The following is a 25,732-nucleotide window of genomic DNA, read 5'->3' as shown; positions in this document are numbered from 1 at the left end:
AAAGAAGAAGAGAGGAGTTTTGATCCGTAAAACAACTTTGACAAACTTCGAAGTTGGTCGATTAGTTCTACTAGTTTTTGAGGATCGACTTATTACTCGGATAGATTTGATGATGAATTTGTAGATGAAAAATAGAGTTTAATAAACAACTTTTAATTAAATAACAGCAAGAGCAATTATATTAAGATTAAAAAATAAAGGCTATACGCCTAGCAGTAGCGCGACGCCAGCCAGAGTCCAGCGCGTCGGCTTGTCTTTGGTCTTTAAGTTGAACGTCCACACAAACGTTGGTCCTCGCATGCTGGATAAAAAAAAAGTTATAAATCTTGTTTGTATATGTGTTACATAGAAAAAGTATGGACCCCACTGAAATCCTCCACAACACCTTTTCCTTTCCAGGATTAATAGTTGATAAATGATTTATAAAGAGCTTTTTAGCTCATTTTTATAATTTCTAAGATATTACCACTAAATCTGGAAATATGTGAAATCATTGTAAAAAAGACAGAAAAATATTGAAAAAAGAAAGGATGGTTTTAGTCTACTAACCGAATTTTGTATACTGGGCATTCGTATACGTTGCGCGTGTCCTGCTTGTCCTGTGTGACGGCGCGCACGTAGATGACGGGCATGAGCGGGAACAGCTCCATCATGCGCGACTCCACGATGCCACCCGTCATCGTGTCCCATCGAGCGCCCTCCATGAACAGCCCGTGGATGTTGGCGCCCTCGCGCGGAGGTGCGCTAATAACACATTTTTTTACTTGAACCATCAACCTGCTAGAGATATAAAATAAAAACTGTTGATATATTTACTTGAAGTCCTGCCTACTCCTCTTGGTGACGTCACAGTTAAGGCACATCTTGTCGAGCGGCCACTCGTTCTTGCGCGCCGTCTGTTGCATGATGGCCGTGAGGAACGACTGTGGGTTGAAGAAGCCCGCCAGCCACACCGCCGGCGGCAGCTGGACAGTGCCATCGTGCACATTAAATCACAATAAAATTTCATGATTTTTCAAAATGATTAATGTACATAATTTTCATACGATAGTCTTGCCTTAATTAACAAAGTCCTGTCGGTTAGTCGTAAAAATAAAGTTGAAAATGTGAAAAGTCTAACATTAAAGTCTCCGGACCAGTTCTCGAGTTCGGTCAGGCGGAGGCAGAGGTCGGAGAACCAGGCGGCGAGGCCGAGCAGGCTGGGGTACGCGAGCTTCGTCCACGATTCCGGCACTTTGTCCATGAACAGCGACTCCATCAGGTTCTCCATGTCGCTGCTGATCGTCAGCTCGCCCTAAAATGACACCGTAATTTTCATTGTTGTAACTTATGGAAAACGTGTTTCCGATCATTTATTTATTTGATGATATAGCTGCATTTTTAAGAAAAGTTGCCATTATAATTGTATATTGTACCTTGAGCCCAAGTTCCAGTTCTTTAAGTGAGCGTCGAATTTCTCCCATAAGCCGATTCATCCTCTCACACTCTTGTAGGGCGACGATGGTGAACGGTGTCAACTCCTCCACCTTCCCCATCAACTCTTGCAAGTTAAAGGGTTCTGGAATCCTATCCATTATATCGTCCAGTAAAATACGCACCTAAAACAAAATCCACTTTGTCATTGATATTTCGGTTCTTCAGTGATAATTAGTTCGAGTATTTTTGCTAGCTATGTAATTTGATAGTGATTCGTACCATTTCTTCCTTAGTAGCGCCACCACCAGCCTGAGCGCCAGCATCTCTCGGTTGCATTTCGAAAACAACCTAAATAGATCCAAAGATATTTAAGTTAAAATAAGAAGCAGAATTGAATGAAAGTGGAATGCAAATCATATTTTTAAAATCACAAGTAAACCACGTCAACATTTATTAAAACTTCTGTATTAGAGTAGGAGTATGTAGTATGATAATAGAATTCAAAAGAGGTTACAGGCTTGTTATAAGTTTGTGACCTTGAACAGTCTCTCCGACACTGTGGTGAGATATCCGATCTCTGCGTTGGGGTGCAGGCCGTATAGGTAGGGCGTCTCATCGGGTAGGTAGTCATCGATGTACTGATGGTAGCCCACGTAGTCGGAGTTCGGCGGTGAGATGAACCCTGGAGCCAGTTGTGCTTCACCGTCCACCTGTTAAATTCTATATTTATTACACATCTAATATTAATCATAGTAATGTGTCATTATGACCTGGGTTTAGATAAATATTATAAATTGCATTTAAACGAAGCCAGCAAACTTGAGTTACTGTGAGAATTGCAGTGTCGACTAATAGTATTCGTCGGAAATATGTGATTTATTAATAATAAAAAAATTGCTTTCGTAATCCAAATGTATGGAGACAGACCAGCTCGGGCTGCATATACTCGATGAGGAAGGTGCGGCAGAGGCGGCGGTCCCAGTCGTCGGTGATGTGTCCACCGTACATGATCTCGCCGAAAAGATAGCGCAGGTCCTCCCAGGGCACGCGGGGGTTCGCCTCCAAGTAGTTGAACAACACATACACGCAGATCGTCAGGTCGCCGAAGTTGAATGGGTAAACTCTGGCATTCAAAGTTCCGACATTAGCGTTATCGACATTAAGAATACTCTTTACTAAACTTTATCTTTCGCACTCAGTGTCGTAATTGTTCCCTAAGTGGGACCCTTGGTGTAGATTTCTGTCAATCTACAGTAGGTTACTTCCTTAGTGAACATAAACAGATAAATTGATCCGATCCTTTACCTATTCCATCCTTGTGGCCCGAATTTCCTTCTCTCTGCAACGACCGCGTGGAAGTAGCAAAGAGCGAAAAGTACAGATTTGAATTCGGCTTCCTTACTGCACATCTCGAGGGTTTCCTGACTGAAGTTATCCAGAGCCTGCGATCAACGCAATATGTGAAAGATTTTTCAAAGTTATGTAAATATCGGTTCATGGGTAAAACTTAAAATAAAAAGCCTCAATTTAATTAATTTACTACCAGAGCATCTACGTACTTTATGCAGATTCGCCCACATGCCGATGGGCGGTTCGTTGGTGATCTTGATGGAGGATTCCAAGATGCCTTGCGGAATGATGTGGTACGCCGGGTCAGCCGCCGGTTCGGCGCTAAGAAATAGCCTGGAAAGCAAAGTATTGTTGTGGGATCTTTAGTCATTAAGGATACGTACAATTATTATATTTAAATGATTTTTATGAATTTTGAAGTATCGAACATCAGTTCATCTCAAAGAACGAATTAATCCTAATACGATTTTTCATATATGAAGTAAAAGCGTTTTCCAACATTTCTAATTTAATAGATATTTTCTCTAACCTATATTCATCCCTTGGATTTTCAAAGGTCTCTTCCATTTTCTTTTCTAATGTCGACAGCCATTTAGCAACAAGATGGATGTTCTGTAGGATGACCCAATGGCCAATAGAGGACGCCACACCCATGGCCTCCTCTGCCACCACCTCTTGACCCTGGCCTAACGACACTATGTGGAAAGTCTTCTTATCAGTTGAGAAACCTATCTTTTTGCCCAGCTTTTCTAGATCCTAAAACAATTAAAATAATGTACATTAACAACAATATAAGGGATTTCATTTCAGTAATTAAAGTAAAGACGTGAAATATAAACCTTTAATGGATCCACTCCAGGTGACAGAATAAAGAACATGGCGGTGGTAGACGTGCTCTCTTCGTAAGACTTTTCGAGCGATGGAGTGCGAGCCTCAACGTACTTCGTGCCGAGATTTTCTTCACAGAACGCTCTATGACACGAGGTAGTTACATGAAATTTGAAATTTAATAATCAAATATTAAAAAATCTTTACTACACTAGAAAACTCTACTATGTTAATGCTGGTTGAGTTTTTAATATTCTGCTAGTGGTGATTACTGGCTATTTACCCGCATGCGTAAGACATGCGGTCGGGGCGAAGAGCGCGCATGATGCACAGTCGCTGCAGAGCTGTCTTGTTCTTCCATTCGCCCGGTAACTTGTCTCTCTCGGGCGCCTCGCCGTCCGTGTACTTCTGCCATCTAACACAATACAGTTACATAAAGAATGGTAGGCACTAGTTCTTGATGCTCTATAAACATCATAAAATATTCGTGCGGTAAGGTAATTACTTACCTTTTGGCAGCCCCTTCGATATCTTTGTCAAGATTCTCAAATGCGTCGGTTTTGGCAAGAGCGATGATGCCTCCCCACGAGTTGTTGGACAGCCACGTGTACGGTGATGGCTCCGGTGCCACCGCGTACTTCAGCAAAAAGTCTAACTCTCTGGGGTCCACTTTACCATCACACTGCAAAATCTGCAAAGCATAATGTTATTTTAAATAAAATCTTATTACTTTCCTTTAAAACTATTTATGAAAGGTTCAAAAACCTTTAAACCTCACCTGCAGTGTGATAAGGAACAAGAAGATTAGCTTATCCTTCTCGAAGAGTCCCCTGCTGGTATACACGAATACGGCAAAAGTAATGCTGTCGAGCAGATTGAGCACGCGCGTCTCCAGCTCCTCAGAGGGCGTGGCCTTCGCCAGCGCGTCTTTGAACACCACGCTGTATGCCTTCAGTGAGAACTGGTACATCGGGTTGATCTTGTACAACTCGTTCAGAATGAAGTACAGGAGGGAGGCGCGGGTTGCTGCTCGTCTGTTATTATGATGAAGAACAGAATTAAAATCAAATGTATGGACTTGTTGCACAGATAATGATGCATCATAATTTCTCACCTATATCTCTCTCTAGCTTCGTCAATTTTAACGGCCGTGACTTTTCCCTCTTCCACCTTTATCTCAATATCGGCCGCGGTTTTCTTCGTGGTCTCCAGATTGATGACAAGCGCGGAATCACTCAAGATGTCAGGTCCGGCGGAGGACAATCGCTTCAGCAGGTCATCTTCCAGCGACTTGAGAGTAATCTTGAAGTCGTTCTGCTGTTTCGTGAGACCTGCGCGCAAACTCTCCAAATCCGGTCTTTCGGCTTTTACTACTTCACCCAGCAGCTGTTCTTCGAGACTGAATTTCAGTTAAAGTAGTAACATGCATTATCATTAATAAAATTAAACGTCTCAAGACCATGAGTTTATTTTTGTACTCACCCATCCCTAGTTACAGTAAAATTAATGAGAGTACATTGCGCTTGCATTTCAGGTTGGTAGTGAGGGTTCGCTAATTTTGTTTGTAGCAGAAGTCGGAACCTTGGATCATAGTCTATTTCTCTATCACCAATCTGATGGCAAAAATGACACACTGAATAATGCTAAATCATTATTATGTATTGGTGGTAATATAACAGAAGCCGATAGGTACTTTGAGCACTCGTCCCTTGCGTATAAGCACACGGCCGAGCAGAGGTTCAAGCACTGCGTCAACGGTCTCGCCGATGTTCTCCAGCAACACCACGTCACCGTTACTGACGGCGCGCTCGATGCGGTCTAGGTAGTTGCGCTGCGTCAGGCGAATCACCACCAAACTGTCGCCGTACTTCGATTTAATCCATTTAATACCTTGTCTGCAAAAACAATATGCATAAAACAATGAACTCTATTAGTCTTACTTGCTAAGTGCTTGCCGAGTACTACTAAGTTCCATATAAAAAATTAAAACATCGTTATAACTAAAGACACTCACAGCTGTGGGTCTATCATAAGCGGCCAGCGTGCAGAGTTGGTCAATATGGTGGCGTTTTCCGTGCTCATAGTGTCGGTGGGCAGGCCCTCGTTGTTCCAACAAGCCACCTGCGCGTCGTCCGTTAACATCGAAAGTGGCTCCAGCCCTTCCGTCATCTCAATCTTCGGCTGATGATTGCATAAGATAAAGTTAACTTAAGTTTAATACGAAACAATTTATTAAAAGATTATGGTGAAAATAATGAAAAAGAAGATAAAAACGTTTGTGGAAATAATAATGATTATAGATTAGTTGTGATGATTTACATCGGATCTGGAGAGAGTGGGCACCCAGTCGTCATTTAGCAGCTGCTGGCGGTACTTGCGCGTGAAGCAGCCCACGTACGATATAAACGCAGTCACCAGCAGCACGTCTCCAGGCAACAGCACGCCAGACTCTTTCAGATTTACAACCGTCGCTGACCATCTACAATTGATATATATAATTCATAAAAGGTATTTCTAATTTCATAAACCAAACCATTAAATACTTAAGTTATTTTAATTAATTATTTTTTTATTCATAAGTAATGTGCCATTATTAATTAGAAAATAAAGCAAGAAATAGTACGGAAAGAGTATTTTACTAAATATACCGAATCTTCTCGGAAGCTAATCCATTCACGAGACGATTGGCCAAATCTATCGTCATATTGGTTGCATCAGCTTCCGCTTGACATTTAGTTTTCTCGTTGACGGCCTCTTGGAAAGCCTTCAACAGTCCCTCAAGCTGTTCCTCTAATTCCTATAAAATAAAAACATTCAAAGTGTCAAAGCCAGAAACCACAAGCATTTGGACTCAATAAATGGTAGTTATGTTTTCTATTTTCACTTTGATTAGTGGTATTGTACCTTAATCTTGTCAGTTAGGAAGGCGAGCTTGTCACGTGCGGCCTGCAGCTCCGCGTTGGCGGCGTTGAGGGCTCGCCGTTTAGGCTCCACCACCACATATACGTCGTAAAACTTGATGATATTTATAACCCAAGCGCACAGACCCGCGGCCGCCGCCGACTTGGACATTATGAACTCAGGGTTGAATTCCGGGTTCTTTATGTATGGCTGCACCGCCTGACACATTTCATTTCAATAAATAAATTTAAACTCCTTTACGCAATGTATGCCTAAGTTAGTTCACACTAAAATCAAGCGATTCATACCTTAACAACGTCAGGGTGTATGTTTTCCTTATCGTAATAGACGAGATCATTTAAAAACTGATCTACTTTTGCCATCATAAGCTGAAATTAGATTGTCACGTTAAGAACTTACTGCAAAAAAATCAATTTAAGAATTTTTTTCGTCAACATTTTTTTTTTAATTATATTATTAACTGGTTATTTTTTTGAAATTTAGCACTCAGAGATAAAATTACAATGTGCGGGTAGCAAACTAAAATATTTACTTTGCAAGCTTTCCACGACCTGTCCTTTGGCAGTTTTCCCTTTTTAGAGAAGAGCACCAGCACAGCTGCGGTTACATTAACCACGGCGTCTGGCGGTGAGCCGAAAGACTTTAATTCAGTCAGGTTGTTCTTGTTCAGAGTGTTGAGCGCTTCCTGTGCGGCGATCAACGCTGGCTCAGCTTTAGCTAAGTCGTCTGCGCAAATCTTTGCCTTTATTGTCACGTCCTCTTCAATCACTTTGACCTTTTTTTCTTCCTCAGCGGCTAAATAGGTGATAAAGAATCATTTTATAGCAATTGTTTAAAAAATCGTATATTACAAGTTCAGGCTATAAAACATATGTACAAAATGCATATAAATTTTGTTATTATAATACGTTTTACCGAAAGCTTTTTCCTTCGACACTTTCTCACTTTCTGCGCCGACCACCTCAATCAATTCTTCTGCGGCTCTATTTTTAACCTTTAATATTTGTTCTTGTTCTGCTAATGTCACCTAAGTATTAATAAGTAATTTAGTATTAACGGGTATTTTAAATTATATTTTTTTAAGAAAAAGACATTTTTATAAAAATTAGTAAACATTGAAACCTAAAACTACCAAAAATACAAACTAACCTTCAAAACGGCGACATCAGCAGCACACGAAGCGAGTTTATCCAATCCATTCTCAAGCCTCTCAATCATCATGAGCAACTCGTCAGTCTTGGTGTTGAGTAGCTTGCCGTAGAGCGCGATCTGCTCCAGGAAAGTCTTGGGTGTGGTGTAGTTGTACCGGCGCTCGTTCTGGAAGTAGATCGCCGACATCCTGTTCACGCCTTGGTGCACGTGCGACATGAACACTGAAACCGGATCCACAAGCTTTGCCTGGAAACAGTATACAAAAATCTTTTTTATCTTAACTACTGCATTTTAATGAATGTAACGTCTCATACATATTTTTTTGTCACAGGACATATTATAGAAAAGATCATCGTACCGGTAACGAGCGTACTTCAGAGATAAACCTCTTAGACACGGAGCGCAGCGCATCCTGCGGCCACTCGTGGAACCAGTTGATGGCCGTGCAGTTCACGATCGAGGGAAACTTTCGCGCCCGCACTCGCAACGTCGCGCCCACAGGAGAGAAGCAAAGCACAACCTATATAAATATATTTAAGAGAACTTTAATAATAATAGTTTTCATTTTAGTTTACATTATTTTATTAGATCTATCGTAACATTTATCAAAATAAAAGCAAAATCCTTATGCACCGACCTTTAACATGGTGCGTACGCGATTAATGAAAAACTTCCAACAATTTTCTCGTGTGTCTGGAACGCCTGTGGCTTTTGTCTAAAAAATGAAAGATATATTAACATTTCTATTAAACAATAAATAATTTTCATATCATCAGATGGATACATCACCTCCCCCCGTACTCCATTAATGACATTCTCAGTCTCGTCGTCAGCGAGCAATTCGGGGATCTCCCCGGATGCGAGTAGATCGTTGATGAGCACTAGGAACCTCTCCTCGGCAACCTGGGCGTCCGTCATCAGGAACACATTGCCTATGTTCTTCAAGCCCGCTTTTATATACAGCCCAGCTAGAACGCCACATATCACATATATTTATTAAAACAGATATAACCAGTTCTCTATCATAAAAAAATTAAGCCCAGAGGCGCTGCTATTTATATATATTTATATGTATATTCTCTTACCAAGGTCGACTTTAAGGTCGTTACTGCTGTAACCCTTGCGCAGCTGAATCTGGAATACCTCGAGTGAGGATATGAAGGCGGATAGACGCGACAGCGACTGCTTGCCGGACCCGCCCACGCCGATCAGCAGCGCATTGCCACGCGGTGATTCCAAGATACGATTTATTCTATTCAAAATAAATAACAACTGTCGCACTCAGAGTTACTTAGTAAATGTACAAGTATAAAAAAACTGTGATGCGACAGTGAGGCGTAAGATTATGAAAAGCTTTGTGAATAGAGTTGTTAACTAACCGGCAGATATGATACATGGCATCTTCAAAGAGCACGAGGTTCATAGAGGCGACGAGGTCGTTGTACGAGGAAAGAGACTCTTCCAGTAGGCGTTTAATCTGCGCCCATTCACGGATAGGGTTATACTTGGGGTCTCCGATGCCCTCCGCGAAGTGACAGTAGATGAGAGGCTTCTCAAACACTAAATTCTCATCGAAATCCTTGAAGAAATCAATAAATTAGTTTGTAGCATATTATTTATATTTATCTGTGTCGATATTTTCGTCTTTTTAAACTGTGATTTGATCGTATTACCTCACAATTCTTCTTGATCGTTTCCGCGATAAGTTTGTTGAATGTGTCATTGTCTTCAGAATCGACCAATTTATCAGAGTAGACGCGCGTAGCCTCGTGCATCCACAGCCGGATCATCTCCGATGACTGTTTTATTACATCACCAGTTGTAAACAGTATTCCCTAAAAAATGTTGTATTAAAAATAGAGGTTTAAAAACTGTTTAACCATACAAAGAAAGAGTGATTAGTTTTAACAAGCAGCATTTTTCTTAAGCGTACTTGGAATATATTTGAGAGGTCCCGCAGATTAAAGATGTAGTGAAACTTGACGGCGGTGGGCAGGAAGTTGGCGGCGAGCTTGGTGTGGAGGGCGAGCGCGGTGTTGACGATGGTGTCGACGAAACGCTGCAGCGACGGACCGAACTTGTTCAGCGGGTTGGCGAGGTGCTGCGACAGGATCTGCTTATAGATGTGGAAGCATGCCTCCAACGCTGGGAAACTAAAAAAATACTTAGTTAAGCACTTATATTAGAATGAAAATATCAAAAGGCATTTTAGTCAGTAATTATATCATATACCTGACAGCGAAAGTGCAGAAATGCCGTTGCAATCGTGGGTCGATAGTGAAGGAGCCGGCCGTCGGGTTCATGCACGATACGAACATACAATTGGATATTTCTTTCAACGTCAACTTCTGTCTATCGTACCTGCCAGTATTATATTTAGTCAAATTACTAGAAACAAGTAAGAAAGCTTGATTATTTATACAATGACAACCAAACATTGAATGAGAACCCAACTTCAGTTTGATGGAATTGCTGTGATTCAATGATTAATTACTCAACTTTGTTCTTCATACCTTTTGATTTTATGACATGAATTATAGTATTTAGACGCGACATTAGCTTACCAATGCCTGTAATCCATAAACTCGCGGATGAGAGTGTGCGGTTGCACGGTGCCGTACAGGTCCACTTCAGGCATGTTTAGGTCATCCACGAAGTAGATCATGAATTTGCTGCCCGGTGGACCAAAGTTGCGACCTGATTTTTTCTCCAATGGCTTTTCGAGAACTTTCTGGATCATTTCTATCCCGTAATAAAATTTTGCAAAAATAAATATAATAATCCATATTAACAAAATAAATACTGACAAGTGCTTAATCCAATGAAATCACTAACCGGACGTTGTATAAAAATTGAGTGGTACACTGGTGAGTGCGTAGGAGTCGGGCAATGCGTTGAGCTTGGCGGCGACACTGACCGTCTTGCCGCTGCCCGCCGCGCCCACCAGCATTACCGGCTTCTGCTTGGCGATCAGCAAGTCCATGAAAAATCTAATACGGGTCGTCTCCGAGGTCGATACGAGGCACGACTGAAGAAGAACAAATACTTACATCATGTCAACTAGTAGTTCAAAGAACATTTATGTGGAAGATATTGTTTGAAGCTAACCTGTAGTGGCAAGTCGGGATCCAACTCAAAACTTTCTACCTTCTCCGACCAGGGTAGAAACTTCTTTGTCTCCGGGTCAATAAAGAAGCTGAATACATTTCCTGACGGTGGGAACTTGATCTGTTTGAATTCATTGGAGAACCACTTGCTGAACTCGTTGCGCCAGTCTACTAACTGATCTTGGAAGAGTCCAGAGCCAAAACCCCACACCACACAGAAAACGAAGTATGTTTCGTACCTTGAACATATTATATTTTTGTTTCTACTAAGTAAAGCTTTCAAGACTAGTATTTAAAAGTGTATATTTTATTTTTAAATCAAAAAATCCTACATACTACCCGTGTTTTTGTATCAGCTTACCATTCCTTAGGGCAGTCGCTAGGCAGCAACGTCTTGTTGAGGAAACACTCGAGCAGATAGCAGGTAAGTTGTATCTGCTGAAGATCTGTCAGCGGCGTGATGCGCTTGTACTTCTTGCTCGTTTCTAACAATGGAGGTATGTATTTGTCGAACATTACCGTCAACATCGCCTTCTCCGATTCATCGTCACGCGTCGTCTCTATCCATGATGCTACAAACCTGATAGAAGGAAGTATGCTGTAGTGAACTGCATCTGTATATATCTGCACAGTATTCGCGTTTTATTTCTTTATACTTACGGATTCCAGCCGAGATCCTGGGGGTTGATATAGAGTATGCCGGCACGAGACACAGTGGCGGGGGTCGCGGTCCGTAGCGTCGCAATCTCGAACAGCAGCCGCATGGACTTTGTTAGAGCGATTCTTTCATTACTCGCCAGCGTCAACACCTAATAAAAATAAAAACAATGAACTTTAGTGTAAGATATATAAACGGATGTATTTTTCGTATTCCATTTGTGGGCTGCATAGGGCAGTTGAAATTGATTTAACTTTTAATGTGTTACGCAAACCTTATTATCATCCATGAGCGTGTTTAGACTCTCAATCCACATAGGATCAATGTCGCCGTCGAGAACTATCCACTTAGGTCCGTCGCCTGGCATATTCGCCATGTCACGCATAATGGTTGAGAAAAGACCGTCTTTCCATTCTCTCGTGGCCGGATTGATGACTCCGAATAATTCATCATTGGTTACCGCCTTGGGATCCAAATCGTTGTAATATGGTTTCAACTTCAACATGTGGTACGTCTTATGCAGACACTGCCACACCATGGATTTGCCGGTACCCGCAAAACCGACAATAAACACAGAGTGACGCACTGCAAAGAGTTCCACCAATTGCACCATCTGAGAAAAAAATACCGTTCTTTGGAGTCTTAAAAAGAAATAAATTACTAGTTTAAATGGATTATATTGAGTATGTTAAGTTATATAATAGGTCTATCAAGTTAACCTTTAATATGAACCCTGGTTCAGGTTGCAGCTTCATAGACACTGCGCCGTCATACAAGTTTTTCTCAAAGTCAAAATCTCGTTTTCGTGGCACGTCCAGTGCAGGAAACAGATCTCCAATAAGCCCCATAAACACCGGCATGTCGTCAGTTACAATCTTTGGAATGTTAAAATCACGCAATGCGCGCATTAACACTTGATCTTCTGGTCTTAAACGATCTCCTCTCTGAAAAGATATACATATGAAAGTTGTAATATCATTTCAATCAGCTTAAATAACTCTGACAAAACTATTAACTTTCCTTACTTCCCTCACCAATAAGGCTGACAAACAATATAAGTTAAAAACCTTTAGTGATCCGGCTACGACAAGTACGGATTTGATAGCCCTTAGCCCCCAATCGTAGTGGTCTTGTTTGGAGAGGAGCTCGCGGCACAACGTGTACAGCGTGATGAACTTGCGCGCCAACAGCCGCGCCTCCTGGAAGCCTTCCGCCACCAACATGATCTCGCAGATCAGCTCGAAGTCAGGCACCACCATAGCGCATGGACTATACCAAAAAATACAGTCAAAGACTATAGTAAAAATGTTTAATACAATCATTCAAATATAAATTTAATTAAACTCTTTCTATTAACATTTTAGCATATTTTAAAAGAAAATCTAGGATTGCACAGTTTGCATACAATGGCCAATTCGGATTAAAACAAGTAAACATGACAGAGGGCCTCTACTACGGTGACATTTGTAATAACACATATTGTTATCGTTATAGTCTCAAAATGAATGCGAGTAATAGTATGTTTCAAAACAAATATCACGACGGTTGAAACTCGTAGTAAAGTTTAGACGTTAGACTTACCGAAACAGTGCCTTTAAATTCTCGGGCAACTCCGTCCTGCCCGCGTACCCGGGGTTCATTGTGATAAACATGCCAATAGTGGGGATTAAAGTTATAATTTCACCCATAAAATCGAATTTCTTTTTCTTGGCTTTAATAGCGTCCAGCACGGATTTTACTTGCACCGATACCACGGACAGCACTTCCACTGAGATGCGATTGAACTCGTCAAAACAGCCCCAAGCACCAGTTTGAGAAAGACCTATTTGTTGATATGATGACATAATATAAACAGAGTATAAATGGTGTAGCTTATGTATAAAAAGATTATTTGTCGTAATTATGGCTTATTTTTAGTCAAATTTATATCACAAGAATGCAAGAATTTGTCATTTACAAAATTACTTCTTAGTATCTGTCGCCATTAAAAGTAAATGCTGCGAATTATGCAAACATTTTTTTACGTTTTCACCTTTATATATATTGCCACAAGATTTGTAATCCATTTGCTCAGAGCAGTTGAACACGTAGACCATGATGCCAAGCGCACGGCCCAGATCCTTAGTGGTCTCCGTCTTGCCTGTGCCGGCGGGACCCGCGGGGGCACCACCCATTATTAAGTGGAGACTCTGAACAGAAACATTACGTTCAGATTTAAAGTATTCAAACCCATGATAAGAATACTTAACAATCTCAATTGTAAGCCGCGTCTTGGTGAATGTCTTGCTTCCGTCGCCTGTGAGCTAAATCTTTGGCCTTTCATTGATGTACCTGTGTCAGTGTGATGTAGCAACGATCTGTAAGCGGTGTGATGACAAGACGCGGCGTGTTGCCAAGGTACTCGTAGTCGTAGAGGAATTGTGCGTCGCAGATATTTGCGAAGCAATTGTTCAAGTTGAGGTCCCAGCGATGCCTACACAATTGATATAAATTTACTCACGACCATTAAGGCGATATGTTTTTTTTTGCTACAAAATTCGTTACCTCAGCTGACTCTGCCATTGAAAGGCATTAGAGTTCTCCACTTTGGTCGCAATTAATTTAGCAACTACATCTCTTGAATGTACGTCGATGGTACAAATAGTCATGATCTTCTGTCTGTCTCCAACAGTCAAATCGCCCAACAGTAAGACAATGAGGGCGTTCAACTGGGCAATTTGTTTCTTCTGATAATCTTTTAGTGCATTCTCGTAACCTATCAGAAAAAAAATTGATATAGCGTTTCAACGCATATTAAAATCTTCCCCAGCTTAGCGTGTGGGTATTAATTTTAGCAAGTTTCTTTACCTTCCTCTAACTTCTCAAACGCCTGGTTGGTCTCCGTAGTCCACCAGATCTGCGTGCCGACTAACGCGGGTTGCGCGGGCCAGTCAAACACCCACTCGTCTCGGGGTTTTTCCTCGTACGATTTCACGCTGTGCTCAAATATTTCTCGCAGTGTCAATCGCATGCAATCAGTTACGCGATTCAGCCATATTTCCACCTGAAATTTATAAATATTTTCTTAAGACAACAAAAATTAGAGAAACTGTTAACGTAACTAATTCATGGTTTACAGATATAGATCTTATTGCTGTACTAAACTGAATACATATTTTATCAAGCTAAATGAGATATTTTACGTATGTTTTCGTGATACATTACAACAGAATTTTAACCTTTCCTGAACAATCGCAGCAGGGTGCTTTGAATGGCACATGCTCCTCGTTCTCTTTGGAGATCATCTCGTAGGCCAATTTGCTTGTGGCCGAAGGGAACACCAGCTTGGCAAGGTTATCGTATAGCTTGGTAAGATGACGGCACACTGCCGGTGGGTTATTACCGTTCGACAGAATATCTGTTTGAATAGATCAAATATACGTTTTTGAGGCAAAATTTTAAAAAAATTCTGAGAAAACTGATTCATTCATCTGTTTTTGGTACTAATTCTACAATTGACTTTTTATATTATAGTAGTTAAGAGTAGACAGATGTGGTATATTTAATAAATATGCTTTCAAAAATTGATAATTTTACCGAGAAGATCCGCGGAAGACACGAAGTAAAACCTCGGGTAAGCCAATCTTTTCGTTTCAAGGTAATCGTTGAGGGCTTTCTCGCAAAGGTTGAGTTGTTTCATCAGGTCTTCTAGTTTATCCAACAAACCAGGTTTGTTAGTCGCTTCAACTACGTTCGGTGTCGTTCCTATATCTTTTAACAGTTCCTAAAATACAATTTTCATAATAGTACTTAGAAATATATTATCTTTGGAGTTACAAAAAATTGTTAGAGTTAATAATTGCTATACTAGTAATATTTTCAAACCTTAAAAGTTTTATCGATGCCATCGAATCGCTTCGAGTCTTCGGGCAGCTGTGCGCGGATATCGTCGGAGCCGACGAAGATGCTCTCCAAGTACTGCCACTTGCGCTGCACGTCGAACCAGAGCGCGATCACTGCGTCCGCAGTGCCCAGCTTCCTCTGCCACTCCGATGCTTCCTCTTCGTAATACCCAATGAATTTCGACGACATCATATTTTGTACTTGGTTCTGTAAATTGGTGATTTATCTTTGTAATTTTCATTAATAAGAATCGATAGTACTTTAAGATTTTCTTATTTAGCTTTATTGATTTAGGTCATTGGAATTTTAAAATGATACCAACTTGATTATCTTCCAATGTTTCGACGAGCTCCTCGCTTGCCTTAGGCAGACGGAGTCCGGTGCGGTCGTGTACTGTATAGTCGAACTCCATCATAGCCCAGGTGGCGTCCAACTCCCTGAATTATTGACAAGTTAACCCACGGAATAATTTGAAGACTTATGAAAGTTATTAGGTAGAGAAACATTTAACGTTGGCCCAATACCCAAGGGGCCATAGAGAAGCAACTGAAATGAACTGAACTTTGTAAGGATAGCCTGACACTTCGATGTGGCATGAGGCAATATTTTTAAATACTATCTTTGTATAGTTATCACCGCTTTTTACATAAAATACGCACTTAAGTGTTTTCTCCATAGCAGCTTCCTTCACTGACTTATCCACAATCGTCTTAACTTCTTCTTCATACTTGTGCAGGTTCAGGGCGAGCAAATCCGCTAACGTTGTGTCATCGTCGATATGGAATTTCACCTATATTAAGTTAAATAATATCAAAAGTGCTATAATTATTATAAAATTAATATAAATAAGTGAAGACATACCTGAGTTTCCCTGAATTATCAAACTACAGCTACTTACTTATTAATTAAGTCGTTTATATACAGATTATAAACGTAAAGTCTAAAGCATGATACCTTTATAATTACAGACACATATTTACAAGATATATTCTGACAATATGAATGAATGATCAAATGTTTGTTGTGATTTTTCTTTGCTCGTTGATATTAATTGAAGACCCTTCTCTTTCATTTCTTGAAGCGTGTATTTATTATTTAATTTCATAAACTTATTGATACGGTTTTGATTCTCTTGTATCTTAATTCTTCTAAAATCTTGAAGTTGTAAATATTTCTTGTAATCCGATTTGCTGTCTTCATCTTTATTAGGAACCAGATATACATCTACCGCTAGATCTTCTAAGGATTTGAAATCGCTTATAATATCCTCAAAAGAAACGTGCGTGTTTAAATTTAGTTTTTTTGGTAATGAAAGTTGATGCTTAGTGGCGATGGATGTGAGATGAGAATGTGCTGCTCGCTACATGGAAGACAAATGACATTTCATTTACAAAGGTTTTTTAAAACTACTATAAAAATATATTATACACTGAAACTATAAGAAGTCTAAAAAGAAAATGTGCTAGTTAATGTTTAACAGGACAATTTAGTCCTACAATCATGCGCACACAATCAAGTCAGAAGGATGTAATTATCTTATGACGATTCTAACCTTAGTGGCCATCATCAACTCAATCCAGTGTCTGTCTTTAATGGCAGGGTTCTGAAGTTCTGTGACCGCTCTCAAAGATGTCATCAAGTTCTTTATCGTTGATTCTATAGCCAAATATGGTTCCCTAAAGAAAATATAAATATGATTTCTCAGATTTTAATTTAGGCCTTAGAGTTAACTCTAGTACTTAACTTTAGATTTTATTTGCTTCATTATTTATTTAATTATTAGTAAAAATACCATGTTCTCATTTCCTTGTCCAACTGGCGTAGATCCTTCGAGAATCGCTTACACTCTTGGTCCATACCATCAGCATCGATCTTTTTCCACGGCGATTTTTTCCAGAACTCAATTGTTCCCATAACGAGGAAGTAGTAGTCCCAAAGTTGCTAAAATTAATTACATTTTTTTAATTTAAACCATACATAAAAGTTGCATGAAAATCTTTAACAACGAAAAGAAACAAAATAAGTATAACAGTGTTGAATCACAAACTTAAACAAAAATTTCTGCCTTTCTAAATTATGGTATGAATGCCATTATTTCTGTTATCTACGGCGAGCAATGATACCTTAACAAGTTTCAGCTCCCGCCGGCACTGTTTAAGGCTCTTCTCGTCTGGAGGTTGTATGTCAAACAACGAGCAAGAGGTCCTCAAACTGTGCATCATATCCTCAAATCCCATCAGTTCCTTATGCACACTGTCGATCTCCTTGTAAGGATCCTTACATGACTCCAAGAACATCTAAACGTAATTAAATTTAAATTATCAAATGCATGAAATATTTTTATTAATTAAAATATTTAAAATCTCGTTTATTTTCGCCTGAGAGTGTTACTTGGGAGTCGCTTCAAGGTCGTACCTCTTTACGTGAGAAGTGATCGCGGTACATGGTGATGCGAAGATTAAGCAGGGCGACACGCTTGGCAATGAGCGCCGCTTGCGCAGCCTGCAGCGGGGCAACATTGTTCTTCATCACCGTGCTCAGCTTCACCAGGTTACGCCACCTCTCCGGCAACACGTCCAGCTATAATGTTATTACTGTAAGCTTGGGGCCACATTTTTCATTAATAATAGATGAACATTTGAGAGATGGTTTTTTTAAAGTATCTTCTCAAATTAGTCTGGAATGTAAGTAACAGTTAATAAATCCTGAAATATTCTTACCAAGGTGTAAACGGAGAACTGACGTTTCGATGGAATATTCTTATCCATTTCAGAAAGCATGCGCAAAGTCAGATACTTTTTACAAAAATCACACACATAACTACATATTTGTGCTCAGTGTAATGTTAACTGTTAGTACTTACGTAGATATAATAATGATGCTTAATTTTTGTGATTTCTGGCTAACCACGTTCAATAAAGTTTTTTTAAAGTAGCCAACACGAATCATAAATAGTAGTAAATACCTGTTCGTATGTTTCCTCCGGGAACTCAACTCCGTACTCTTTGAGCAGGTACATGATGTCTCTAAGAGGTTCGAACATGAACTCTGTACCGGCGTCTTGCTTAGCCTTAACCTCGTTCAGAACCTGCATCACCCGCAGCAAGCCTTCGTAGTCGTCCTCACTGAGCTCCACAGACAGCTCTTTCGTCGCATACTCTATGAATTTCTCCAGGTCGTCCAAGCTGTCGACAGAATAGTAGAATAGATTTTTATACATACAACTTCGTTTTTTATTTCTTTTCTCTATAATTTTTTATATAAACCTCGTGTGTACGTGATCCTTCAGATTCTGCTTGAACAAATTACTCCATTTGCAGACGATGTTCATTATGGCTTGATTCAGCCGCTTCAAATCCAGTTTCAGCCAGCCATTGCACAGGTATTCAGATGGCAAAGCTGACACTTCGTCGTATAAGGCATTGTATTTGTCGATCTAAAATAATTTGAAATGTACCAATATTTCTGAAAATACTCGTTAACTTTGTATTTTACTACTCGTAAGCATTTTATACAAACCTCCTTTTGGTATTCTGCGAGTGTAGGTTTAACAATTGGTGGATCCTCTCCATTTTCAAAGCGATACTTATCGAATTCCTCCGGCGGAATCACTCGACCGTACATCAAAAAGTTGTTCAACACTTCTTGCCTGTCCTCCATCCACAGTGGGGTATACTTCTCATATTTCTGAATACAAGAAAAACCAATAATATTACCTTTTTGTTTCAAAATATCTAAGTACTAACACATTAAAATATTGTACAAACCGAAGCGTACTGCAAGACGTCATTTATGCTATTTTCTATTCTCTTCAACAATTCATGGTAAAGATCTATCATTGCGTCTTCATTTGCTATGTCATCTATAAATTAACAATTATATTGTCACCTCAATTATAAACTGTTTAAAATCACTGTTTTATTACGATGGAAATGAATTTATCTTTTCTTATTTATCTTACAAGGAAGCACAAAATAACATTCAATCAAGCAAGCACAACATAACCGTTGAAAAATCATCGTCAAAACATTTATGGGAAGACGAAACATAAAGGAAATTAAGATGCTGGAAGAAGAAATTAATTGCGTTTATCAAATTAAATTCGTTAGAGGTAGAAGTTATCCTGTTCCTGTGTTTATATCGATACGATTCTTAAATATTTTCTAACTTTTACACTAACCTTCATAGGAAGCAATGGGAACAATGGGGTCGATACGTGGAAACAGCGTAGCTTGCAAGAACATATCTTTCATCATTTCATTCAGAGTGTCATAGAGACCATAATTGTCTTGAAGCTCCAGGGATGGTGTGAATACTATGTCTGAAATTAAAATTGATTTCAATATTGCATATTTTATTCGGATATTTAATATGCTTTTTTGAATGTCAACATCTTAATACCTGGGTCTTTGAGCTCAGCAATAACTTGCATAAAGGCGACTCGCGGACCCTTTTCTAAATCAGTCTGCTTTTCGAAAAGATCCAGGCTCGTCTGTATCGCTTTCATCACTTGGACAGACACCTAGAAATTACTTTTTAATTATGTATGTGTGTTCTGACTTTTCGCCTATTTTCATACAAATTAAAGCACATTTGGAGACGTTAAAAATTTAACTGGAGATATCTTAATTAGCTTAATCACAATAATCTGTGTGCATCCAAATATCTACAAACTTGATTATAATATTATATTTTAACACGAATCAAAAATAAACACGGACTAGCATGTAATGAAAGAGGGTACTAACAAGACCGTCGACATATTTAACATAAGCCGGCCAGCGTTCTGCTCTGAACGCCTCCTCCTCCATCTCAATCCTTTCAGCTTCAATATCCGCTAATTCTTCTGGATCTACTTCCTCTTCTTCTTCCGCTGGAGACTCCACTTCTTCCCCTATAAAAAAAATGAAATTAAATACCTACTGGTATCAAACAATTTATATTAAAATATATTAATTATAATTTTACCTGCTTCTCTTTGCCTTTGACGTTCCAATTTCGCATTCTGCTTCTCTTCTCGCTTTAGTCTTCTTGCCTCCCTCCTTTCGAACTTCGCCCTTTCTATCTCCTCTTTCTCTCGTCTCCTCTCTTCCCTAATCATGTGCCTCTCTTCTCGCCTAGCCATTATCTCTTCTATTTTCTTTTGCCGAGCCGCTTTTTCATCCTCATCGAGAATTGCTTCGTCGACTTCTTCTAACTCTTCTTCTTCTGATTCCAACTATTACGTGCCAAAAAATAAAGTCATTTGATTTAACAATTTAGACTCCACTTCGTGCACTGTTGTACTTAGGTCTTGTCCGATGTCAAATGACGACAATATTATTGGATAATTAAGATAACAATATTGTCTAATTTTTGTAGGAATATTTATTTTTACAGGTCAAGAGGATTGAGATCGACTTATTCAATTTGATTATAACATTTAAGTAATAAGTAAACTAATTAAAAACAACAAAGTTTTATAGGTAGTTTGTGAGTTTAATTAATAATTACAAGAAAATTAATTTTATTGTAATTACCTCTTCTTCTTCTTGAATGTTGAAAAACAGTTTGTAATTATCGCTTAAAACCTTTACAAATTCTGCGTGGCTGTCAAGGATCTTGTTTCGCCTAAAACAAAAGAATGGAGTAAAAATATGTACTTAAAATGTGACCAGAGGTTATTCATTTTTTTAAATGCTGAACTCAGAATCATTAATTGGTCACTAAAGTATCCTCCAACCCCACTTAATGTAGATCTAACATATGTAAACTAATGGTACCGTTAATGACCAAAAAATGCAGTAGTGCGGTTATGTCTAATCAAGTTACCGCTGCACGAGTCTAGGATGGCGTTCTTTGACTGCCAAAAGTTCAAGTTTCTCCGGGTTCTCCTTGCGCACATGTAGGGGCTTGTCTGCCCACGCTGCGATGTTGTCCAAGCCACGTTTTACATTACGTTGCGCCGTCAGAACACGCTCTTGGAGCGTATTAATCGCGCTGTACACTTCCGCCATCCACTCTGTGACTGTAAACAATTAATTAGCAAGGACAACGCGATGGGAAATCTAAAGGCCTTACAATCAGTGTCGCTATTAAGACTGTTATCACTGAGATGTTTATTGTTAGTACTTACAGTCATCGTTCCAAGTGAATTCCTCAACGCCGCGGCCGAGCAGCTGGTCGATGGCGTAAATCTCCTTCTCAATAAGCGCTACTTCAGTCTCGTGGCTACCCTCGCGGATCGCGTTGTACCAAGCGATAGCGCGGTTCAATCGGTTCATGTCGTACTGTTTGTTGTTACATTACTTTTAAGATCGTCGTGGTGCATGTGATTTCACTGATATGATTGAAGTGTACAATGTAATACAGATGTTTACTAACCTGCAATTTTTCATTCCGGTCGTATAATTCCAAACCCTCAGCAGGTATACCTTGTTTATCTAAATATTTAAAATATCGTATCTCACGGAGTAAAAGAACTAACTGTAAAAACACAGGCATGGGTAAAACGTCTTTAAAATGCACTTAGACTTAAAAAAATGAAGTTATAGCAAATTAGTTTCAAAATCTGAGTCTCACTCAAGAAATAAAATTTCTTACCTCTGGACTAAAATTGTTTCGGACGAATGGTGGATCGCGGTAAATAAGGTTCTTAACGAGGTGGACCTTGCAGATACCAGGCACTGTGGCACACCACTGCTTGAACTGCCGGTCTTCCTGCACGTTCAGATAGCCCAACATCTCGTTCTGTTTCTGCTTCATGTACATCGCGTACTCGGTTGTTATTATCCTTAATATGAAAAGCCATATTTGTACATCCAAAAAAAAAATTGAAAATGTGACTTAAATACGACAAGTAATGTACGGTAAATACGTACGGATCTTCAAACAATATAAAATCCTCCATCGGATCTTGAAGTCTTTTACGTAATTTGTGTATCCACCATATCATACCGCTAACTGGTGGGAAAAATGGATCCACCATAGGTCTTTGTGGCCCTTTCGTCAATCTCTGAGAATAAAAAAAACGATTATTACATGATATTCCACTAGTTCAAATTACAACATAAAAGTCGGGTGTAATACGTACCCCCATTTCTTCATCAAATATTTCTTTTACGTCGTCTAGATTGGAATGCATTAAATCCAAAAGTTTAGTAAGTTTAGGTTTCAATTCCTCTTTTATCACAGGACGATGAAATAGATCGCCAATGATTTGGAAAAACTGTAATACAATGGCATATATTTACCACGACAAAAGAAGACTATCACTCTACATTTATGTACTCTCCATCAAATCACATGAAACTAACTTTAAAGAAATGTTGCAGATTCTCACACTCGTCTAAGCCCTGTGAAAAGAGCGAAGCGAGCTTCTTGTCCACATCTTCTAGCACCACCATGTGCTTCTTGTGATCCTTGATGAACGAGGGATCCTCCGGGTCCGCGGGGTCGTACGTTATGTTGCCCAATGACTGATACTTTATGGTGTATTGGTCTAGAACCTGGGTTAAAATATTAAGATTGGTTTTAAACTTTATTGCTTTTATATGTTATGTACCTATCCTTCTTACTCTCTTCAATTAAACTACATATTTTAATAGCCAAATTTAGAGTTTAATAGTAAAATATCACATATCCGAACCTCCATACATTCACTGCTAAGAATCTTTCCACGCAGACCGCAAAACTCTACTTTTTCCAACTTGAATATCTCGACGGTGGCTTCCAATATCTCCTCGATCATGGTGAGTCGCTTCATGTACTCATTGAAACGCATGAAGACGCGGTCAAAGTCGAAGGACCAGCGCACCGGCAGAACACCCGGAGGGAAGAACGTGTTTACTTTGTCCCGATTCATAGAGTATGTTTCACTACAAATAATTGGTCTCATTAAGAATGGATCTAATAACAAGAGTCGAGATAAACTACACTTCAAGAAGAACCTAATAAATGAGATATTTCCTTTAGCACGTTATATTATCAATTGTAAATGTAACTTAAGGCGATAAAACTTACATAAAATGATTTAATATGTCAACAGCTTTCTTCAATTTCATCAACTGCTCGTCTGGCTCGCCTTGGAATATCGACAGTGGATCTATGGAGTTTGTGCATTGCTGCACGAGTAGATTGCATACTTCTCGTAACAATGCTAAATGACAAAATCATGTTATAAATGGGCACAATTTTGAAACTGAAAGATGAAAAGAATGCACATACGTATGAGTTTTTCAACGCTGCAGTAATACCGAGAGCTGCCCCAAAGCAGGCCGATGCAGTGGAACATCGGTCGGATGAGCGGCTTCGAATCGATAAAGTCCGTGCCTTCGATCGCCTCGAAATGCGGTATCAGAGGCTTCTGGTACACATAGATATCTCGGCATTCCACTATAGCTGAATATCAAATACATTTTGCATAAATTATTTAAAGTCTGGCACAACATGGCTCTACAATTTTAATTATCCATGAACTATCTACTGAACACACATATGATTGCGTATATTAGATGAAGTTAGATAAATAAACTTAGGAATCTGATGGTAATTTTTTTTATATGATAAAATATCTTACCAGCAACAATGTTGGTCAGCATACTCTTGAAGCAGTTCAAGTAGACGCTTTTGGTCTCCTCCAGGTAGTGCGCCATGCGCTTGACGCGAGGGTCGCGCAGCTGCGAGTAGATTCCTTCAAGGTTGCGCAACCTCTGCGTATAGAAGTCTATGTCGGCACTCGGCAACGGAAACTTGGTTTTCTTGAATACTAAAAACGAAGTAAATTTCTACACGTATCATTACATACCTACGAATAAGTTGATTTGGTGATATAAACTTGAAGGTAAAAAGTTTACTAAGAAGGTGAAATTAAAATAAAGATATTATTAAAGGTTTTCTCTGAATTTACCAAGATAAGAATCTTCTTGGAGAAGATCGTGTACTTGCTGCGCCCATTTAATAATTGCGCCTTCAATATTTGTCTTTAGAGCCAAGTCTACATCTTCGCCGTCACTGAAATACATACGAGTTCGTGTCACTTGGAATGTTTATCCATCATCTATTACTACCTCATCCTTATTCATAAACATGCAGTTGCTTTTAGTATTAACTGATGGTAATAAAAACTCCTTGATAGCGATCCAATAGTCACCTTTCCTTTAACCTTGTTTCTGCGTAGTAAATATTCTCTACGCCCGCCGGCATCGGCAACATGACCTGACTCGACATCTCTCCTTTTAGCTGCAAAATAATACCCAACTAATTAACTTACATAACTAACAATCATGTATCATAATTAAATAGAAAAGGATGTAAAATCTATGTGCTAAGTTCTACATTTTGAGTACTTGACGATTGACCAAAAAGATCCTTTATTTGAAGAATTTACGTTTTGTATAACAGGTTATCAACTTGTAAAAAATATTTCTCCTTCACGGATGTTACAGCTTTATTAAAATACAGTGAGAAATGAGATCAAAAGTAACCTGATGCATCAAACTTCTTAGATCGTTGACATGTCGCCGCATGTCCTGCTGCACTACCTTAGGCCAACCTTTCTGGTTCTCAGGGTTACACAGCATAGGACCTATAACTTCATCAGCCATTACACTAAGGTCCATGAGGACGTTGCCTGACATTTCACCGATCGTTAATACCTACAAGGTTAATATTCACGATTTTTATTATTAGGTTAGGTTATCGTAATTTGGAGAGATTTTAAAGGAAACCTTGTGTATTACCTGACGCAAATTAGCTTGCGTTACTTTGTCATTAATATTTCTCAAGAAATACACCATCTTTCCTCTGCTTATTGGCGGGAAATGGGTAGCGCAAGTTAGCTGGCCCGCCGTATTCATTCGAAATACAATTACATCATACTTGGGCATGTCAAAAAATCTGAAAAGGATATGCTGTAAAAAAGGACAAGATTTTTTAATTCAAACATACCGTTCAATAATTTCTGCCTACCCCCAGATTTACATTTATACATTATAGTCGATCTAGTAGCGAGATTCAAATCGAAGAAAAACAAATAGTGCTATATTAAATATACCCTTTCGTCTCCAGTTATAAACTTTTGCCATTTGTCAAGCTTTATCTTTAAAGTTTTCATAATATATTCACTCATGAATTCAAGTCTTGTGTCGACATCCTCTTTCTGTAAATATAAAAACAAAATAAAGCCTCAAGACAAGTCATGTATAATGGAAATGCAGCTATTTAATTTTAACGTTCGTGTAAGACTACGATACTTACATCACCCATTTTAAAAATATATTACTTTAATATTTTAACACACTTAATATCTTATACCCATTTTGTTAATCAGTTAAATAATACCCTAACAAATTCTGATATTGTAAACAGAAAACAACTTATTGGGAAATATTATCATCTATTTTCGTTGTTGAATTAATGATTTTCCAAGTTTCTATGG

At 39.1% G+C, this 25,732-nt stretch overlaps 1 protein-coding gene across 1 annotated transcript; it reads right to left on the bottom strand.

Moving 5' to 3' along the window:
* Nucleotides 1-132: 132 nt before the first annotated feature.
* LOC106120222 (dynein beta chain, ciliary) lies at nt 133-25,707 on the bottom strand. Its single transcript, XM_013315500.1, has 82 exons — nt 25,552-25,707; nt 25,349-25,453; nt 25,035-25,205; nt 24,780-24,950; nt 24,446-24,534; nt 24,203-24,306; nt 23,873-24,061; nt 23,521-23,694; nt 23,317-23,452; nt 22,943-23,171; nt 22,611-22,802; nt 22,388-22,522; nt 22,176-22,309; nt 21,898-22,087; nt 21,679-21,780; nt 21,431-21,584; nt 21,127-21,322; nt 20,835-20,925; nt 20,284-20,533; nt 20,064-20,209; nt 19,717-19,837; nt 19,496-19,636; nt 19,083-19,177; nt 18,835-19,002; nt 18,582-18,751; nt 18,281-18,500; nt 17,731-17,895; nt 17,439-17,612; nt 17,108-17,256; nt 16,868-16,991; nt 15,975-16,105; nt 15,638-15,752; nt 15,298-15,522; nt 15,010-15,196; nt 14,652-14,830; nt 14,281-14,476; nt 13,978-14,188; nt 13,765-13,906; nt 13,466-13,622; nt 13,015-13,255; nt 12,501-12,702; nt 12,153-12,377; nt 11,708-12,046; nt 11,436-11,584; nt 11,137-11,355; nt 10,777-11,014; nt 10,504-10,696; nt 10,233-10,410; nt 9,901-10,029; nt 9,602-9,821; nt 9,342-9,503; nt 9,048-9,247; nt 8,754-8,920; nt 8,458-8,636; nt 8,306-8,383; nt 8,027-8,188; nt 7,666-7,914; nt 7,432-7,543; nt 7,049-7,311; nt 6,804-6,884; nt 6,499-6,714; nt 6,243-6,391; nt 5,914-6,073; nt 5,609-5,775; nt 5,288-5,489; nt 5,077-5,207; nt 4,709-4,993; nt 4,373-4,628; nt 4,104-4,285; nt 3,878-4,009; nt 3,606-3,738; nt 3,296-3,522; nt 2,976-3,099; nt 2,722-2,858; nt 2,344-2,539; nt 1,953-2,126; nt 1,696-1,764; nt 1,416-1,598; nt 1,121-1,294; nt 817-965; nt 550-744; nt 133-301 (listed from the first exon to the last, which is right to left on the bottom strand). The coding sequence occupies exons 1-82, from the start codon at nt 25,558-25,560 to the stop codon at nt 202-204; spliced, it is 13,764 nt and encodes a 4,587-aa protein (XP_013170954.1). The 5' UTR covers nt 25,561-25,707; the 3' UTR covers nt 133-201.
* Between the last annotated feature and the right edge of the window lie 25 nt (nt 25,708-25,732).

Source organism: Papilio xuthus, unplaced genomic scaffold, assembly GCF_000836235.2.
Source record: "Papilio xuthus unplaced genomic scaffold, Pxut_1.1 DF826961.1, whole genome shotgun sequence".
Taxonomy (NCBI): Eukaryota; Metazoa; Arthropoda; class Insecta; order Lepidoptera; family Papilionidae; genus Papilio; species Papilio xuthus.
This window is presented reverse-complemented; position numbering and strand designations above follow the sequence as displayed.